We start from the raw sequence: 18,461 nt of genomic DNA, 5'->3' as shown, positions 1-18,461 counted from the left end.
GATTAAGGCCCTTCTTCCCCTATCACTCAGTTTGGCCGGGTGGCCAGCTCTACGAAGAGTCCTGTTGGTTCCAAACTTCTTCCATTTACGAATGATGGAGGCCACTGTGCTCATTGGGACCTTCAATGCTGCAGAAATATTTCTGTACCCTCCCCCTGATCTGTGCCTCGATACAATCCTGTCTTAGAGGTCTCCAAACAATTCCTTGGTCTTCATGGCTTGGTTTGTGCTCTGACATGCATTGTTAACTGTGGGACCTTATATAGACAGGTGTGTGCCTTTCCAAATCATGTCCAATCAACTGAATTTACCACAGGTGGACTCTGGTCAAGTTGTAGAAACATCTCAAGGATGTCAAGGATCAGTGAAAACAGGATGCACCTGAGCTCAATTTTGAGTGTCATGGCAAAGGCTGTGAATACTTATGTATATGAGCTTTTTTTGTTTTTTATTTTTAATAAATTTGCAAAGATTTCAAACAAACTTCTTTCACGTTGTCATTATAGGGTTTTGTTTGAGGAAAATAATTAGTTTCATCCATTTTGGAATAAGGCTGTAACAACATAAAATGTGGAAAAAGTGAAGTACTGTGAATACTTTCCGGATGCACTGTACTAGTTTTAAATGTGAATTTTACTCTGACATGTATGCAGAGTACAGCTCTCTAGCAATTGGAGTGACATCATCTGTCTCAGGCTGAATGCTCTCAAAGGAGGACGCTATCATGAAGCATGTAGCCAAGCTCAGGACAAGCGACAGTGGAAAGGAAAAACATGAGGCTGAAACCCATGAGAGGAACCAGATTCAAAAGGGAACCGGATCTGGGTGACATAATCTGTGAGATTCCATTATAAAGACAAACAGTGCTACATGTGTTGAAAGGATATGGACGGTTATATATTTTTGCACCCAAGCCCCAAATATGGACATCACATAGACTTATAATGCATGTAAATACACATATACAGTAAACATATATGTACTGTTATGCATATAAGCATATTCTCTCTTTCTCTCTCACTCTCTCTCTCTCTCACACACACTCATGTTAATCAGAATATATAGTATCTACTGCATGTAAGCACAAACCTAGGCCTATTTATAGACATTCTTGATGTTTATACTAATATGGAATGCAGACAATATAATTTCTTTTTACCATAATGAAATATTGATGAATATTGAATTCTCGATTATGATTGGATTTCCATTGGCAAATTGCTGTGCTTTAAGAAGAACAAAATATTTGTTAGAGCTAAACAGTCATGAAACACTAAACTACATTTTCTGAGATTTTAACATTGGTGTGCGTATCACACATCATAAAAGACAATCTTAGCATCTGTTAATTTTAATTGTTGGAGAAAACTGTTTAATTTGTAGCTTTTTTCAGCTATTTTCGTCTCCCTGGTTTAAGATCTCGTTCTGTCACACGTCACAGTGATCTAGCAATGTACTATAGTACTTCGATGACGTGTCGGTGTCTCATAAATATTCAGGAGACTGCGTGTTCTTATCCTATGAGAAGATGCTGTTTATTAATTATTCACGTGGTGCTTTCCTACAGATGTTGTAGATGAGAGCGGCGTTCAAATGGGTTGCAAGTGTTTGTGTCAGTGGTGTAAGAGTTCGAGTGTGTTTTCTTGGGAGAGCTATGAGAATTGGAGAATGGTGGACTTCAGACTTGCCCATGAAAGCAGTTTGTGTCTACACAATGATGTGGTACTCAGTCCCGAGGACTTTTCTATCCCTTCAAATGAGGTATGTGTCTAATTTTTAACCATGACAGTTTTACTTCCCTTTGGAGCTAATTACACCGCTTAAAGCTCCATGGGCCATCACATGCAAAACTATACAATGAGAGGCCATGTTGAAGGGAAGAACCTTCGCCTTTTTATTTGTGAAAAGCTTGAGCCTATTAGCTAACTAACATTCAGACACTTCTCCCATCTGTGCTGCCTCTGGCTAGAGGAAAACAATAATAATATATGTTATAAAAACTTTACATACAATATATAATACCATCTGCCACCTCCGCCACCTCAGGAGGGGGAAATGGGGAACTATCCAAGCTGTGTACAGTAAGGATGGGACACTGTTGACCTCAACTGAGGAAGTAATTGCACGGTGGAAGGAACACTTTGAGGAACTCTTGAATCCGACTAACACGTCCTCTATGGTAGAGGCAGAGGTGGAGGATGATGGGGGATCATCGTCAGTTTCCCTGGTGGAGGTCACTGAGGTAGTCAAACAACTACACAGTGGCAAAGCCCCAGGGATTGATGAGATCCGTCCAGAAATGCTGAAAGCTCTGGGTGTGGAGGGGATGTCTTGGATGACACTCCTCTTTAACATTGCGTGGAAGTCAGGGACAGTGCCCAAGGAGTGGCAGACTGGGGTGGTGGTTCCCCTGTTCAAAAAGGGGGACCAGAGCGTGTGCGCCAACTATAGGGGTATCACACTTCTCAGCCTCCCTGGTAAAGTCTGCTCCAGGGTGCTGAAACGGAGGGTTCGGCCAATAGTCGGCCACAAGTATCTAGTCTACTTGTGTTTTGTGGATTTGTAGAAGGCATATGACCGGGTCCCCAGGGGTTTACTGTGGGAGGTGCTGAGGGAGTATGGGGTGAGGGGTTCCATTCTTAGGGCTATCCAATCGCAATACTCCCAAAGCGAGAGCTGTGTCCGGATGCTCAGCAAAAAGTCGGACTCGTTCCAGGTGGGGGTTGGTCTCCGTCAGGGCTGTGCTTTGTCACCAATCCTGTTTGCGATATTCATGCACAGGATATCGAGGCATAGTCATGGTGGGGAGGGGTTGTGGTTTGGTGACCTAATGATCTCATCGCTGCTTTTTGCAGATGATGTGGTCCTGATGGCATCCGTGACCTCCAGCACTCACTGGATCGGTTCGCAGCTGAGTGTGAAGAGGCTGGGATGAGGATTAGCACCTCTAAATCTGAGGCCATGGTTCTCAGCAGGAAACAAATGGAGTGCCTACTCCGGGTAGGGAATGAGTACTTAACCCAAGTGAAGGAGTTCAAGTACCTCAGGGTCTTGTTCACGAGTGAGGGGACATGTGAGCAGGAGATTGGCCAGAGAATCAGAGCAGCGGGAGCAGTATTGCAATCGCATTACCGCACCGTTGTGACGAAAAGAGAGCTGAGCCGGAAGGCAAAGCTCTCGATTTACTGGGCAATCTTCGGTCCTACCCTCACCTATTGTCATGAAGGCTGGGTAGTTACCGAAAGAACTAGATCGCGGGTACAAGAGGCCGAAATGGGTTTTCTCAAGAGGGTGGCTGGCCTCTCCCTTAGAGATAGGGTGAGAAGCTCGGTTATCCGAGAGGAACCCAGAGTAGAGTCACTGCTCCTTTGCGTTGAAAGGAGCCAGTTGAGGTGGTTTGGGCACCTGGTAAGGATGCCCCCTGAGTGCCTCCCTAGGGAGGTGTTCCAGGCATGTCCACCTGGGAGGAGACCTTGGGGAAGACCCAGGACCAGGTGGAGATCCCCCAGTCAGAGCTGGTTAATGTGGCTCGGGAAAGGGAAGTTTGGGGTCCCCTGCTGGAGCTGCTGCCCCCGCGACCCGATAACGGATAAGCGGTTGAGGATGGATGGATGGATGGACAATATGTAATATAATATCAAAGCTCTGTGGGCCATTGCGTGTACAATTATGCAACGAGAGTCCGTGTTAAAGGGGAGAACCGTCACCTTTTTATTTGTGAAAAGCTTGAGCCTATTATCTATCAATTATTCCTACATTCCGTCATTCTGAGGTTACTCAGCCCCCCACATGCTCCAAATTCACCCCAAATAGTCTCAATCGTTTGTGCTGGTTTGTGCCGATAAATGCTTCGAATTGGGGGGGTCTGAGTGACCTCAGAATGACATAAATATTCTTTTAATATCTCCAAATCCGAAGCAGCACAAACGAAGCGTTTATCGGCACAAACGAGCACAAATGGAGCACAAACGAGCCTATTTGGAATGAACTTGGAGCATGTGGGGTGCTGGTGATGTCACCGCACCATAATTCAATGTCTAATATTTTAAAAATGAAAGCAGCACAAACGGAATTTTTAGTGGCACAAACGGAGCACAAATGATTGAGACTATTTGGAGTGAATTTGGAGCCTGGGGGGCTGAGTGTGACCCCAGAATGGCCTATAAATATTCTTTTAATATCTCCAGAAACGAAGCAGCACAAACGATATTTTTTACGGCACAAACGGAGCACAAACGATTGACATTATTTTGCCGACATTTTGCGTTGGGTGGGGGGCCAACTTCTCGCAGGTATGTTACCTTCCATAGTCACGCCAGGGGCTAATGATTCAAATACACAGGGCTTAGGACCTGCACTGCTATCTATTGTGTCTCCATTTAGCCCTGGGAATTCAGGAGGAGAGACGTTTTCTGCCTCATCTGCAAACTTTGTCACTATCCATCTTTTTTTTTTTTGAGTGTTCTGAAGGTTCGCCCCCTATTCCTCCCCTGCCACGCCCACTCCCCCTCCCTTCTTCACACAGCCATCCATGCCCATTTAAGCTGCATTATTCAAAACCATTGAGAGGTAGACTTGAGCTGAAAGAGGGAGGTTTCGTGACTCTTTCTATGAATTCTCTTCTAAAAATCTACTATGCTTAATGTTGGGCTGCACCACACTCCACCCCAGTGTTGATTATTTTCCCATAACAACATTCCCCTAAGTGTATTATTCCTAAGTGATCACAAACACTATTGTAAACTTGGAAGCAATAAACTTTTTTTCCGATATCAGATCTTTCTGACAGCCATGAAGAAAATTCCTTTTTCTTTTGTTATATTTGAAAATCAGCAAGTGGTTTTACTGCAAAAATATATATACATATATATAGTATATGCTGTTGAATTTTATTTTCAATTGAGATGCATTACAATGCATAAAGAAGCAATTTATCATCACATCATGGTACACTGAATCAAAATCTAATTGATTTAGTGCTTAAGGATTCTCACACCCATATCATTATATGCACATTATATATACATAGCACATCCAAGCACACACACATTACTTATCCATCCATCCTCAAGCACACACATACACACACACACACACACACACACACACACACACACAAACACACACACACACTCAGCTTTCATGCCACAGTGAAGGTGAGGAATGACAGGCATTGTAAGTGTATTAAGTGTGTACTGATCTCATGATTATCACAATGTATGTGTACGTGTGTGTATATATGTGTGTCATGGCGTCAGATTAAACTAATAGCGCTACAGTGTATGGACTCAGCAGGTTTTAAATGTGTGAATGTGGACTATTGCATCTCTCTCTCTCTCTCTTATATCACTTTCAGTCACCTCATCACTCGCTCTCATTTCACTTATCTACTATAACCTTTTCCACATCCACATTTCCTCCTTTACATCCGTCTCTCTGTCAGCTTCTCAACCCTCTCTGTCCTTGATCTCGTATGTGAGTCATTTGTATCGCACTCTGTAGAGCGTACTTGGTTTTCTGCACATGCACAACTTGTCATTTTACGTCCAATTTAAACGACATGCAAATGAGCACAGCTGCAGATCGATTTGATTGGCTGAATGACCTTCGAGGCTGTCTATTTGCCTCCTAGGAGAGTGATAGCTTTCTTTACATGCTCATTAGCCCATACATTTTAATTAGTTTTCATGTTTCAACTTTACCTGGCTGACAATATAAGACATGTTTATATATTTTGGTATAGTATATGGTTCAGTATATCACAATCTTCAGTGAAGGCCTATATTGTGATTTGGTCACCATTTCAAAGCACTGTCAATATCCATGTTCGAATCCCAATTCGCTTACTTATTCTATGCACTAAAAGTATGTACTCTTTTTGTGAAGAAAGGGTACATACATTTGAGTGTGTAGCAAAAGAGCATGCAAGTATTAGGACATACTAACACGTCATGTAATGGAAGAGAACATTGTTGCCTAGTTACGCACACTGTCATTGTAAACAAACTCCTTGTTGCATTTCAGCTTTTCTTCATTCATTGTTCCTTATATAACACTTAACATTTAAGTTCTTACACTTAAATACTGAAATGGTAGGAGTGGTCTCTTCCAGGATGACCCCGCCCCTTGTCCATGATTTGATGAGGGTGAAAATGATGTAAAACATTATCTGAAGAGAAACAGGACATCCTTCTTCAGCAGTGGAAGAAAAGTGCTTCAGAGGCTGTAGGAAGTGAAAAATTGTAGATCATTAAATGATGTAATAATTGCTGCTAAAAAGAACATGACTATTATTCTAGGGGTTCTAACGATCCAAGAGTGTACTCAAGCTCTGACTCACTTCATCGCCCCATAACAATAACTAGCAGTGCAAACTGAGATGTTATTAATATAATGTCCATTGCTGTTGAAGTGTCTCAAAACTGGAAAAGAGTAATCCTTCATTCATATGGCACAGAGGTACTCGACAAAAACGATCAGCCATTATGCTATTGGTTTCCCAGATGTACAACTGATTCCATCTCTTGCAGGAGAGACAATAAGCTTCTCTTGTGGTGATGGATGAGGAGTGATGAGTGGTTTAAGTGAACACACTCCTTGATCCATATTTCCTGGTTGGAATTTTCTGGTTTGTGGTTCCTACTTTCCATATGTCTGGGTTTTGTTTCCTCTTTGTATATTTCATGTTTCTGTGTTTCCTGGTTTAAGTGTTCCTTGTTTGTTGTTTCTCAAGTTTCCTTGTTTCCTGTTTCTTTATTTCCCTGTTTAGTGTTCAGTGATTCCAGGTTTCTGGATTGCCTATGTTGTTCGAATCCTGCTTTTTATTTTACTTTGTTTCCTGTTTCAATATTTCTTGTTTAATGTGTTTTTTGTTTTGTGTTCTGTGTTCTTAGGTTTGTTTTTCCTCTGGTTTCCATGTGTATTTCTTGGTTTCTGGTTTCTGTTTTCATGGTTTAAGAGGGTGTTTGTTGATCCATGTTTCCTGGTTTGGTTCCTTGTTTCCCAATCCTTCCCGTGTGTTCTTTTTATAAATACATTTCTTTAAGTCAAATACACTTAAATATAACAATAATTTATTTTAAATTACAAAGTTTGAGTTACATTTTTGTTATATTTAAGTGTATTTGGCTTAAAGAAATTGATTTATCAACTTAAAAATTTTCCTAAATTTTTTTGAGTTAAATTAACTTGTCCCGTTTTACAGTGTGGTTTTGCATGATTTTCCACTTTATTTTCAGTGTTTCCTCATGTCCTGTTTCCTCTTCTGTCTTTCCTGGTTTAAGTGTTCTGTGTTAGTTGCTGTTTCCTTGTCCTGGTTTCTGCATTGTCTGTGTTTTTCATGTCCTGTGTTTTTCTTCTCTTTACTTTTACCTGGTTTCTGTGTTTCCTCGTTTCCTTTTTCTGATTCCTGGTTTAAGTGCTCTTTGTTCTTTGGTTTCTATGATGCCTGATTTTGAGTTTCCCTGTTTCAGTGTTTCTGCATTGCCTGCATTCTTTGTGTCCTGTTTTGTCTCCTTTTTTGTTCTGTTTCCTTGTTTTTGTATTATGTTTCTGTGATTTAGGTGTTCTGTGTTCCTTGCTTTACGTGCTTCCTGGATTTCTGTTTCTGTGTTTCTTCCTATTTGCTCTTCTATATAATTTTTTTTAGTGCTAGATGAGCCAGAAACTGTGCTAAAAGTTAAAACAATTAAAGTTAAAACAAGTGTTGCAAGTATAACATCAGCATATTATTGGTTCACTGTGCTTTTTTTTTTGTGGACAAATTATACATTTTGTGTTCCTCATGAGGACTGTGAAGGATCTCAGGCCTGTCAGCAATGCAAGACTCTTTGGGAAATGTTAAAGAGCTCAGTCTGGATGAATGCCTGTAGAGCAAGAGTAAAGAGAAAGAAGAGGTTTTTATGGCCCTCTTGCCCTTGAGCAGAACAATGTTGTCCCTGCATGGAGCGCTTCAGTAAATATCAGGCTGATGGTGATGTATAATCGCCTAGCACTTCTAAAGAACCTGATTAAAAGTCTGTCCTAGAGGTGTGTGTGTGTGTGTGTGTGTGTGTGTGTGTGTGTGTGTGTGTGTGTGTGTGCCTGATGCAGCGATAGATAGATAGAGAATGTTTATGGGGGCCAGGAAGGGGTTGATACAGTGTATGTGTGTGTAATGAGTGCAAACCCTACAGATAAAAAAGAAGAATGGAGCCCAGATGTTGTATTCATCTGTCACTACCTGTTTTTCCTTCAGCTTTGTCTTTAGCCGTTGTTATTTTGTCCTCTCATTCATCACTGGCCGCTGTGGCAGCCTGGAGCTCTCACACCCACATTCGGACATGGTCTCAATGTCTTGTTTTCAAGGTTCCTGGAAGCACAAAATGCCTTTTGTCTTATTTTAAATGTTAAAATCAGCTGAACAACATATAGACAGGTATATATTGTACTGAGTGGGCGGGGCCAGTGTGGAGCTTGTAAGGGTCCACTCATTGGTCCAACGATGGTATCCAATGACATGGTAGAAGGATTCGCGTGTGTTTCTGTCTTTTCGAAGCGATGTAAATACATTTGAATGGTTAAATTTCATTCCAATTCTGTTTGACCCCCTCTTAAACTAAATCTGACTCCAATTGTAAAAACCTCAATGTTGTATTTATTTCCTAGTTATTTGTAGATCACAAGTTTGTAAATACTTTTGAACTTTTACATTTGAATAATTCTAGTTAATTCCATACTTTAGATTGTGCTCATTTATTCAGGTTCCATGTCACTTAGAGTCTTGCGCCGGATCACAAACTCGGCCGTGTACACTGTCACAAACTTGCCAATCTTGGTCATTAGACAGAAGTAATTGTCTAATACTATTCAGATGGCCGCCCATGCTTGCACTTTTATCTGAAAAGTGCTTTGTTTAGTCCCCTTAGATAGTGAAACTTAATTATAGTAACATTATTTCTAGTCAGAGATCATGACCGCTAAAATTTACAGAGATAGACCAATATTAAATAAGTTAAAAATAGCTTTATATGCTCACGTCATAATTTCCTATGTACACGTAACTAGAAGAATATTACAATAACCAGAGGTTTAGATGTCAACTTGTTTAGACTTGGTCGATTAACTTTATGTTGTCCTAAACGGAAAATCCATTTTGAGCCTGTACACATGAAGTACACTTAACTAAAGCCAAGTTGTTAGCCTGGACTCTAAAATCTCAGTTGGCGTGCCCCAATGCTCGACCTAAACCTGGATTTTAGCCTTTACTAACCTGGTCGCAGATTTGCAGTAACAAGGACGTAACTACTAGAGACGATTATTTCAGAATAAGTCAGAATAATCAAGTCTAATAATTTATTTAACCAGGAAAGAACACATCCAAATCCAATAATACTAATAATAATAAGAAAGAATTACATTCAGCATTACTCAACATTACCAATGAAATTCAAAACATAATAATACAACATAAGAAAATCAAATCTGTCTACAGATTCCCTGAATCCTTGGCCAGCTCTCCCCTAAATATCCAGATACTCTGTAGGTCCATCAAATGGTGGTGTTTGTGATTAGAATTGGAATCTGGGCCAGTTGGCATTTGTGATTGCTTTGATGTCTGTGGAAGGATGTACCTTATTTACATACAGGAGGTAATTTGTGTGAGGGACCTGGGGAGGGTATGCCTTTAACGACATGGAATAGTGATTTGAACTGTTGCTGAGGGAATGAGACCATATTTCTAGATGCACTTAGACCTTTTGAATGATTTAAATCATGTATAGTCAACATCTAATTCACATTAAACATGTTATTTAATGCATATAGACCTTGGGTTTGTTTAAGGTGATCTCAACACAGAGAGAGAGAGAAGGGTAGAGAGGAATAGGGAAGCAATGTAAGGTGCGATCTTCTCGTCTCCACTCAGTGTGATGTTTTATCTCGGGTGAGATGCTAATTCTGTGGGAGAGAGTTTGAGTGTTAATTCCTATAAGAGTCCTTTTTCCTCAGAGAGCAGTTCTCTCCATGTTCAGATATCTTGGTACCAGCCTTACAAGCTCATTATCATGCATCCTGGTTTCATTTTTCAATGTTTCTATGTTTCCTGGTTATGCTTTGAAGATTCTTCTCAATCTCTAGTGTTCCACATTTCCTGGTCATTTCCATATTTAGTGGTTTCAGTGTTTCCAGCTTTTCATTTTACTGGTTTCCTTATTTCCTGCTTAAGGTTTGGGGGGTTTGTGTCTTCTGTATTTTGTACTTTATACTGTAGTTTCCATGTTATTGCTGTTTGCTATTTTCCTAAATGTTCCATGTTTGGTGTTTTCTATATTTTCTGGTATCAATGTTTCCCAGTTTCTGTCGTCACTGGTTACTTTGTTTCCTGGTTTCCTCATTCAGGGTTTCCTGGTTATAGTTTGAGTGTTTCCAGGTGTTCACATTTCTTTTTTATTTATTATTCTTTTTTTTCTTTTTTTTTAATGTAGCTGTTTTCTCTGTTTTCTACCCACTTTCATTTTTAAGTGTTCAGTGTTTCCTCTGTTCAGTGTTTAAAGTGGGTTTTTTTTTCTGTTTAGGTTTTCTGCCCCTTTCAAAGGGAACTCCTTATAGGCCTGACGTGGCATTTTGTACGTCGCATGATTATAAAACTGTGCCTGTAAACCATGTTATCAGCCTTATTATCTTCAGCAAAGACCGCATATAAATTGTTTGTGTGAACGCTCCTAGAATCTCTTCACTTCTCTATTTTTTCAAAAGAAAAAAATATATCTCTTTACTTCTCTGTCCCTTTGCAAAAAAAAAGAAAGAAAAGAAAATATGAGTCAGAGATAGTTCAGGAGGTGTGTTACTCCTTGTGCCCGTTTTATTACGGAGGGGGACGGACACACTTTCTGCGTGAAGTGTTTGGGCATGCTGCATGCTGCAGTGGCTCTTGAGGGGGCTGAATGCGCACATTGTGAATTTGTCACAATCAGGCAGCTCCACTTTCGGCTCGTTCACTTCTTGGCCAAAGGGAGTTGGGTTTCGGAGCCTTGCGGGTTCCTCAGGTCCTGGGGATCCTGTATGGATATGGAGGAGGAGACGCAATGCCTCCTTCCGGTATGGAATATCAACCCACCCTCTCTGACTCCGAGGAGCCAGTGCACCAAAAACTGAGAGCAGCTCTCAAGCATATAAATAGCTGCTAGAGGTGATTACTAGGGCTGTAGAAAAACACATTTACACTGGCCTAGGGAGGAGGAAGTGGCTCGTAGCAGGCTGGATGTGTGCTTTCTCCCCAGTGAAAACAATTTTCCCCTCACACTGTAGAAAACTTCCCTTTTTTCCAGAAGTGCAAGATGGAATATCGCGCTTCTGGGGAAAACTACACCAGCATATTTATAACCCCACGTCGTCGGATTATTTGGCCATCATGGGGTTATATGGGATTCTACTACAATGAGGGTGTTTCTATCCCCAACACACGTAGGGTCAATCCTATCAACCTTGAGCAAGATAAAGCTGAGTTTGTTGTGTCTTATGGCAGCAGAAGCCAACATCATATCTTTGGACCTATTGCACATGAGACCGTTTCAGTGCTGGCTGAAAAATCAGGGGTTTCATCTAAGGATCATTTCATCCTTTCATCTAAGGATGAAACCTCTGAGAGTAATTAGTGTCACACATTAGTGATGCCTACGTGCTCTGAGAATTTGGAGTTGTCCCTGGTTTCTAGCCTCGGCCCATACTCTCGGAGTATCTCCTTATCGCAAGACAGTAATGACAGACTCCTCCCTCAGGGGCTGGGGTGGGGGTCTTAAACAGCCGTTCAATTCACGGTCTCTGGAGTGGCTCCATCCATTAGTGGTGGAGTCCGTATGGCGGAGGATCGGCCAAGTGGAAGTTGGTTTAAATGTTCTGGGTTTTTTTTCTGATTTCCATCTTTATTGGTTACCTCCTTTCTGGTTTCCTTGTTCAGTGTTTCCTAGTTTCCTTACTTCCTGCAGATTTCCCACATTTACGTTTTGTATTTAGCTGTCTTCTGTTCTTTCTAGTGTCGATGTTTCCTGGTTTAAGTGTTCAGTGTTTCCTAGATTCATTATTTCTAGGTTTTGTGGTTTCATGCTAGTTCCTGGTTTAGCTTTTCAGTATTTCCTGGTTTTCCAGCTCCTATAGTTTCAGGTTTTGTGATTTCCTGTTTTTTTTTTTCTTCTCATTTGTTTCCTGTTCTACTTTCTGTATTTCCTGGTTTTAGTGTTTCTTGTCTCCATATTATTATTATTATTTATTTTATTTTTTTTAAAAGATTTCTAAATTTGGGGCATGGTGGCATTGTTGAATCGCAGCACCAGGGTCACCAGTTTTAATCCTGAGCTCAGGTTACTCTCTATGTGGAGTTTCACTGCATGATCTCCAGTTGTTTGCATGGGTTTCCTTCAGGCTTTTCAGGTTTTTCCTACCTCCCCAAAACTCATTGGTGGCCTGATGACATTAAATTACACCTAGATGTGAATTAAAGTGTGCATGGTGCCCAGTGATGGATTGTCATCCCATCCAGGGTGTATTCCCACCCTAACACCAAGCGTATGTAAGATTCCAGGTCCACCACAACCCTGTCCAAGATAAAGAACTTACTGAAGATGAATAAATTTAACCTCAGACATCCTGCTGATTCTCTGAAACACACTTTCAATAATGATGATTTCTGGAAAAAGCCTGGTCCTTGGTCCCCCCCAAACAGCTGCTTCTGGGGTAGTGCAGTGTCCCAGCCACTGATTAACAAGCAAGACCTGTTTAGTATAAACCTGCAGAATATTACAGACTTCACATACCTTTAATGTTGGCCAGGGTTCACCGTGTGTGTATCGTGTTTGTTCTGTTACCAATGCTGTACATCATTAGCTTAGTGTAGCTCAATAAGTAGCTTAAATTGTTAATAAGTTGACATGCAGTTGCAGAGCTTAGCCTACAGCAGTGATTAAGTATAAAGGAATGTAGAGATAGAAGGTACGTCATGTATTTAGTTGCAATGTGGATGTTAAAGCACTTAATAGTGACACACACACACACACACACATACAACACATACAACACATATAATACCAAATCATTACATCCAACCATCCACAGTATCACTTGGCCCATAAGAACGTTGCCCCCCAGCCTGCCCAGCCCCATGATGCATTAAAACACACACACACACACACACACACACACACACACACACACACACACACACACACACATACTGTCTTGATAGTGATGGGTGGGTTTCAGGACAGATGAGTTATGCAGTTGTGGTTGTCGTCGTGGCAACATTTTCCCTCCATTGATGGACACAGCGTCACATCACAGCTGTCAATCAAGATAATATGCACATGTGAGTGTGTGTGTGTGTGTGTGTGTGTGTGTGTGTGTGTGTGGACTTCATTCCTCTCTTCTAGCTATCCCTATTCTTCCTCTCATTCTCTCTTTCTCTTTTTATTCATGGCTGCACTGCATTCTTTTCTTTTTTTATAGCTTGTAAAGTTCCTTTCTCTCTCTCTCATTCTCCCTCCCCCTCAATTATCCACTGTAATCTCCCCCTCTCTCATCAACCATTCTCTTCCTCCTTTCCATTTCCTTATTTTCCCATTCACTCTCTCCATCTCTCTTTATTTCTCTCCTGTGATAGTTTTCTTGTACCCTCACTTTCTTTACCCTGTCACGTTTTTCTCTTGTATTCTCACCATACCTTTTTCTTCTCATGTGCTCTCTCTCTTTCTCTCGTTTGGTCATTAATACCTCCTTTCCTCTCCCTCTTCCCTTCTTTATTGCTTGTAAAATCTCATTTCCATTTCCTTTCTCTCTCACTTTCACGCCTCAGCCTCTACTCTCCTACGTCATGTGCTTTTTCTTGTTCTCTTATTTTTTTATGACGTGTAATCTCCCCCTCTCCTTCCCCTGTCTCTTTCTTTATTACTCATAAAGTCCCCCTCTCTCTCCTCTCATCAAATATTCTGTTTCTCGCTCTCTCCTTTTTTCATTTTTTCTCCCGGAATGCTCTGGGAGACGCCACTATTTTACGAGCTCTTGTCCGAGCAGCCTGTATTCTTCAGACAGAGTGAAATAAAAGTGCTTGAAATCTCAGATCACTCTACATCACTCTTACTGGTTAGGCTGCAAATGGCAATTCACGAGCGCACAGTAAAATCTGCATGTTTTGTAACTTCACAGTGCTCTAGACACCCGCTGTTATTTTCTGTAGTGTTTTGTTTCATTATTGCAGCTCAGAAAACAACAAAAGGGTGACAAAACAAAACCTCAGTTTAATATTTTAAATGTACTTTGCTACTGGTTTATATCTGCACCCTTTATTACAGCATTACACATTTATAATTGGGAAGTGCTGAATTATGGGTGTCGTAATCTGTCCACAATTTACAGTTTACGATGTTTAGTTTTTCTTGCCGAAGTGCTACAAAGACACCATTAATGATGTAATGAAACATAGCCTGTTTTTAGCCTTGTTTGTTGCTGTAATAGTAAGACTTTCCAACATGATGAAGTTTTCAGGACTTCCTGTGACTGTTGCTTCATTTTAACTTCAATATTTCAAAAATCGTATTACCTTCAAGAGAAAGAAAAGACAGAGGCTAGTGAGATAACCGCCAAAACAGAATTGATGACATGAACTAACCAGTTCAAATAGCATTTTGTGTGAGTAATTTGCGGAAAACTACTTGAATTGGCGAAATTGCAATTACATGAAATTGTTTTGCAAGCTCTTTCACAGTGATGTTTGCTGGTAAATGAGACCTTTTAGCTGAAATCATGTTCGACACACATGAATCAAAGAGGGCTTTGGCTGAGTGCACATTGTGATGACGTCACATGACGCGTCTCGGCCCAAATCTGCTGTAATTTTGAAAAATTGGATGCGTCTCTGAATACTGTGGCGTTCGCTTGATTTTACGTTAATTTCTGTGTTCGCAAAATCCTGTAGGGACTGACTAACTTGTTTTGCGGATGTTTCACAATATTAAATATAATTTAAAATGGATAAAAAGTATGATGTGTCATTCTTTTGGCCCCTGATCCCCACCATTTTCTCACCAAAACTTCTCTACATGTAATGTAGCTCATGCTGCATTACAGGGCAGCATAACACACTCAGTGGTAAGCGCTATCTGCTTTCTTCTAAATGCATACCCTCATGAATGCCCACGATTGGCTAGTGTTGTTGTGATTGACAATAGAGAGAGAGAGAGAGAGTATGTCACCCCTCCCACCCACAAAGCACAGCCAATGGCTGTGGCTTTGTCCAGATTCAAACTTGCAATATCCCAACAGTATTTTCCTATAACAGTGCTGTTTCAGTTTCATGTAATACATTCATCAATAACATGGAGCAACTGTGAGTAGTGTTTGACGTAGAGTTAGTAATGTTTATTTAACACTGATCTTATCTTCCTCAGATCAGGAGCTATTGGAGGACATCATGATTGACAGCAGCTTCTATTTGTCTAAGCCAGTGGTGAGTGTGAAAATTGAAAACACCTAAATGTTGTTTTATTAAATATGGCATGTGTGTTAAAATGGATCTTTTTCACATTTCCATGTTGTTTTCAACATGTTTGAAAAGGCAAATAAGTCACATTAGTCTCATTTTAGAATATTGGACTGCTTGAAAACCACTGGTCGTAAACACGTAAAACATGGGCTAAACCCTCTCGATTTGAGTGGACAGATCAAACATTTGTTGTTCAGTGAAATGTTTTCATGTGGGACGAACTGAGAAAAGCCTGCAGCATGACTACGCAGCAGTTCCTACTCCAGTTAACTATATACAGTGCATAATTATTAAATTAATTATAATTAAATTATATTAGTTATAAATAAACATATATAAAAACTAGTATATAAAACCTAGCTAGTTTTGGGGGCAGTATTCATTCATTCACAACTGCACCAGACCATCGATTTTAAACAAACTACCTAGCTAGCCAAGCGTGAAAACTGTAGCTACTATTTCATTGCTTACGCATTGCTAATCTGCAATATACTGTTAATATGTTTTGGATCAGACTTGCTGTCAGTCTCGCATTTCAGTACCTAAACAATTTTCAAAAAGGCAACCAGAACACTCCTGTTCATTCACAGCCAATATAGAAAAAGTCCATATAAACATTTTTTTTAAAGAAAATGTAAACCTAAAAACCTAAAATCACTGATTGTTTGTCTTAGTAAATAATTGTAAAGTTTATTGGAATAGCCAAACTGTACACATGTACACAATTATATTGGTAACATTTACTTAAAAGGTCCATAAACTTGTTTTTTTCTTCATTCTTAATTTCCTTTTTTCTCACATTGATTGAAAAGATGCACACTGTGGCAGGTGCATGGTAATCAGGGTTGTTATGGCATTTTACTCCTGCGTGCAAAATTAAAACCCATTCTATTACTTAGTGCAAAGTGTGTTAGATAAATGTTTGATGAGGGTGTGCGTTAGGGCTGGGCGATATTGCAAAAAAAAAAAAACAGCAAAAATAACCAACAGCAAATCTTGATTTATTTTCAACTTTATGAACAATTCTCAATTATGATTTCATTTTTGTGTTCTTACATAATGTAATTGAAAGATTATGCCATTTATTTATAACTTTTTTATTTATTAGAATGGACATAAAAAATAGTGGAAAAATAGTAACAACAGCATGTATAGCAAATAATGCAAACAGTTTTTCTTTTAAAGAAAGTATATTTAAAGAAAGGATATTTAGAGAAACTTAGTGAACCCTTATTTCATATCTTCCATGACATGAAAGGCCACTGCAACTGAGAGATCAACTTGGGGTACTCTTCTCAAATCCTTCCACGTTTACGGAGGGACGTCAAATCAGCATGGCTGACACAGCATCAGAAATAAACAAAGTAAAACTTTGTACCTTTTAAATGAGTTATACTGTTTATACAAGTATTAGCTTTAGCTTAATCAACATACAGAATTATTTGTTTGTTAAATCAGAAACAAACAAGAAACAGAAACACGAGAGTATAAATAGACCAACTATTCAAGGGGGAAACGGGAACAGCTGTGAATGATGATGACACATGAAGGAAACAACCAATAACAATACAGGGGCGGAGACAGGGCAGAAACCAAAACAAAAACACACATGGTAACGTAAACAAAGTCAAACCCGGAAGTGCGTGCAGTCGGGGGAAATACCGTGACAATTATACAATTTGCTGTTTGAGAAAGAAAATATGCATCACTCATCCGAGTTAGCTGTTTAACATGTTACTAACATGTTTTTTTCCCCCCTTCCTCTGTCGAATGCACTGAGGTCGAAAATGACGTCATTCTGGGCAGCAAATACGCACAAGTGTTTTAGTTGATCCACAAGTGGTGAAGAAGAACAACAACAACTACAAGCACACGGGAAAAACTACAGAAGTTTAGCTCCACCCCAACTCGTTGAGAGGAAATGTGGTATGGAATATAGAAATACTTCGCATTCGAGGCGGATGACAACAAACATATAACTGATGCTCTGAAGCCGGTGTGCAACCGATGCTATCGTTCATTTCAAACACAAAGCGAGGAAACACCTGGAATTTGGCGAAGCACCTGAAAGATGGTCCTATATTATGTTTGTTTGAGGCAGCTGGCATTGTAGCTGTGAAACCAGATAACGTTATGTAATTTATTTCGTTATTTGTTAACGAATAATGTCGTTATTTGTTAACGACTAACGCATTGCAGTGTTATAAACTACCTCCTAATAGGCCACCATGCATCGCCACTCAGCCCGTGTCCTGTCAGCTAAATGTAGTAATGTCACTAATAATTATTCAAATGTTCATGCTTTTAATAAATCTTTTTAGCCTGCCACCATATCAGTGAATTTAAACTAATGCTTGTATTCAGAGTATAAGGGGTGTGTGAATGTGTGTGTGTGTGTGTGTGTGTGTGTGTGTGTGTGTGTGTGTGTGCGCGCGTGTGTGTGTGTGTGTGTGTGTGTGCGCGCACATGCGTTTAGGAGTGCACCTCCACTGTAACCTCCACTCATTGTCAGACAGTGTTTGATAACTAAAATATCCCTCTCTCTCTCTCTCTCTCTCACCCTCTCTCTCTTTTTGCCAGTATCAGTCAGAGGAGGATGTCCTCCAGGAGAGTTTTTAATTACATTTTTTTTGTTTTATTTTTATACCACACCGTGGTATCGACTTTGGTATCGAGTAACGTATACTTTTCAGTGGTATCGGTACCGACTGCTAGATTTTTGGTATCGTGATATCCCTAGTGGCCAGTATTAAATCTTCATCTCTTAAATCCTCATTTTGTAATCAAAGACGATGTTAATTTAATAATATGGCTTCCACCCTTATAGAATAGCATTTGATCCAGCACATAGTATTATTTTGCATTTTATCTTATCCTATTGCGCTCAGGCAGTTAATTGTGTGCACAGCTTGAACAATGAAGCTACGAGATGCTTCATCAAGGTCATGAAATC

At 40.0% G+C, this 18,461-nt stretch overlaps 1 protein-coding gene across 2 annotated transcripts in view; it reads left to right on the top strand.

Moving 5' to 3' along the window:
• The window catches only part of LOC108273900 (putative methyltransferase NSUN7), a 65,597-nt gene that overhangs the window by 11,186 nt on the left and 35,950 nt on the right, over positions 1–18,461 (top strand). For both annotated transcript variants that reach the window (XM_017483578.3, XM_017483568.3), the window contains exon 3: positions 15,414–15,472. In XM_017483578.3, coding sequence (XP_017339067.1) covers positions 15,414–15,472 — 59 coding nt within the window. The remainder of the gene's footprint in view (positions 1–15,413; positions 15,473–18,461) is intronic.

Source organism: Ictalurus punctatus, chromosome 2 (assembly GCF_001660625.3).
Source record: "Ictalurus punctatus breed USDA103 chromosome 2, Coco_2.0, whole genome shotgun sequence".
NCBI lineage: Eukaryota > Metazoa > Chordata > Actinopteri > Siluriformes > Ictaluridae > Ictalurus > Ictalurus punctatus.
This window is presented reverse-complemented; position numbering and strand designations above follow the sequence as displayed.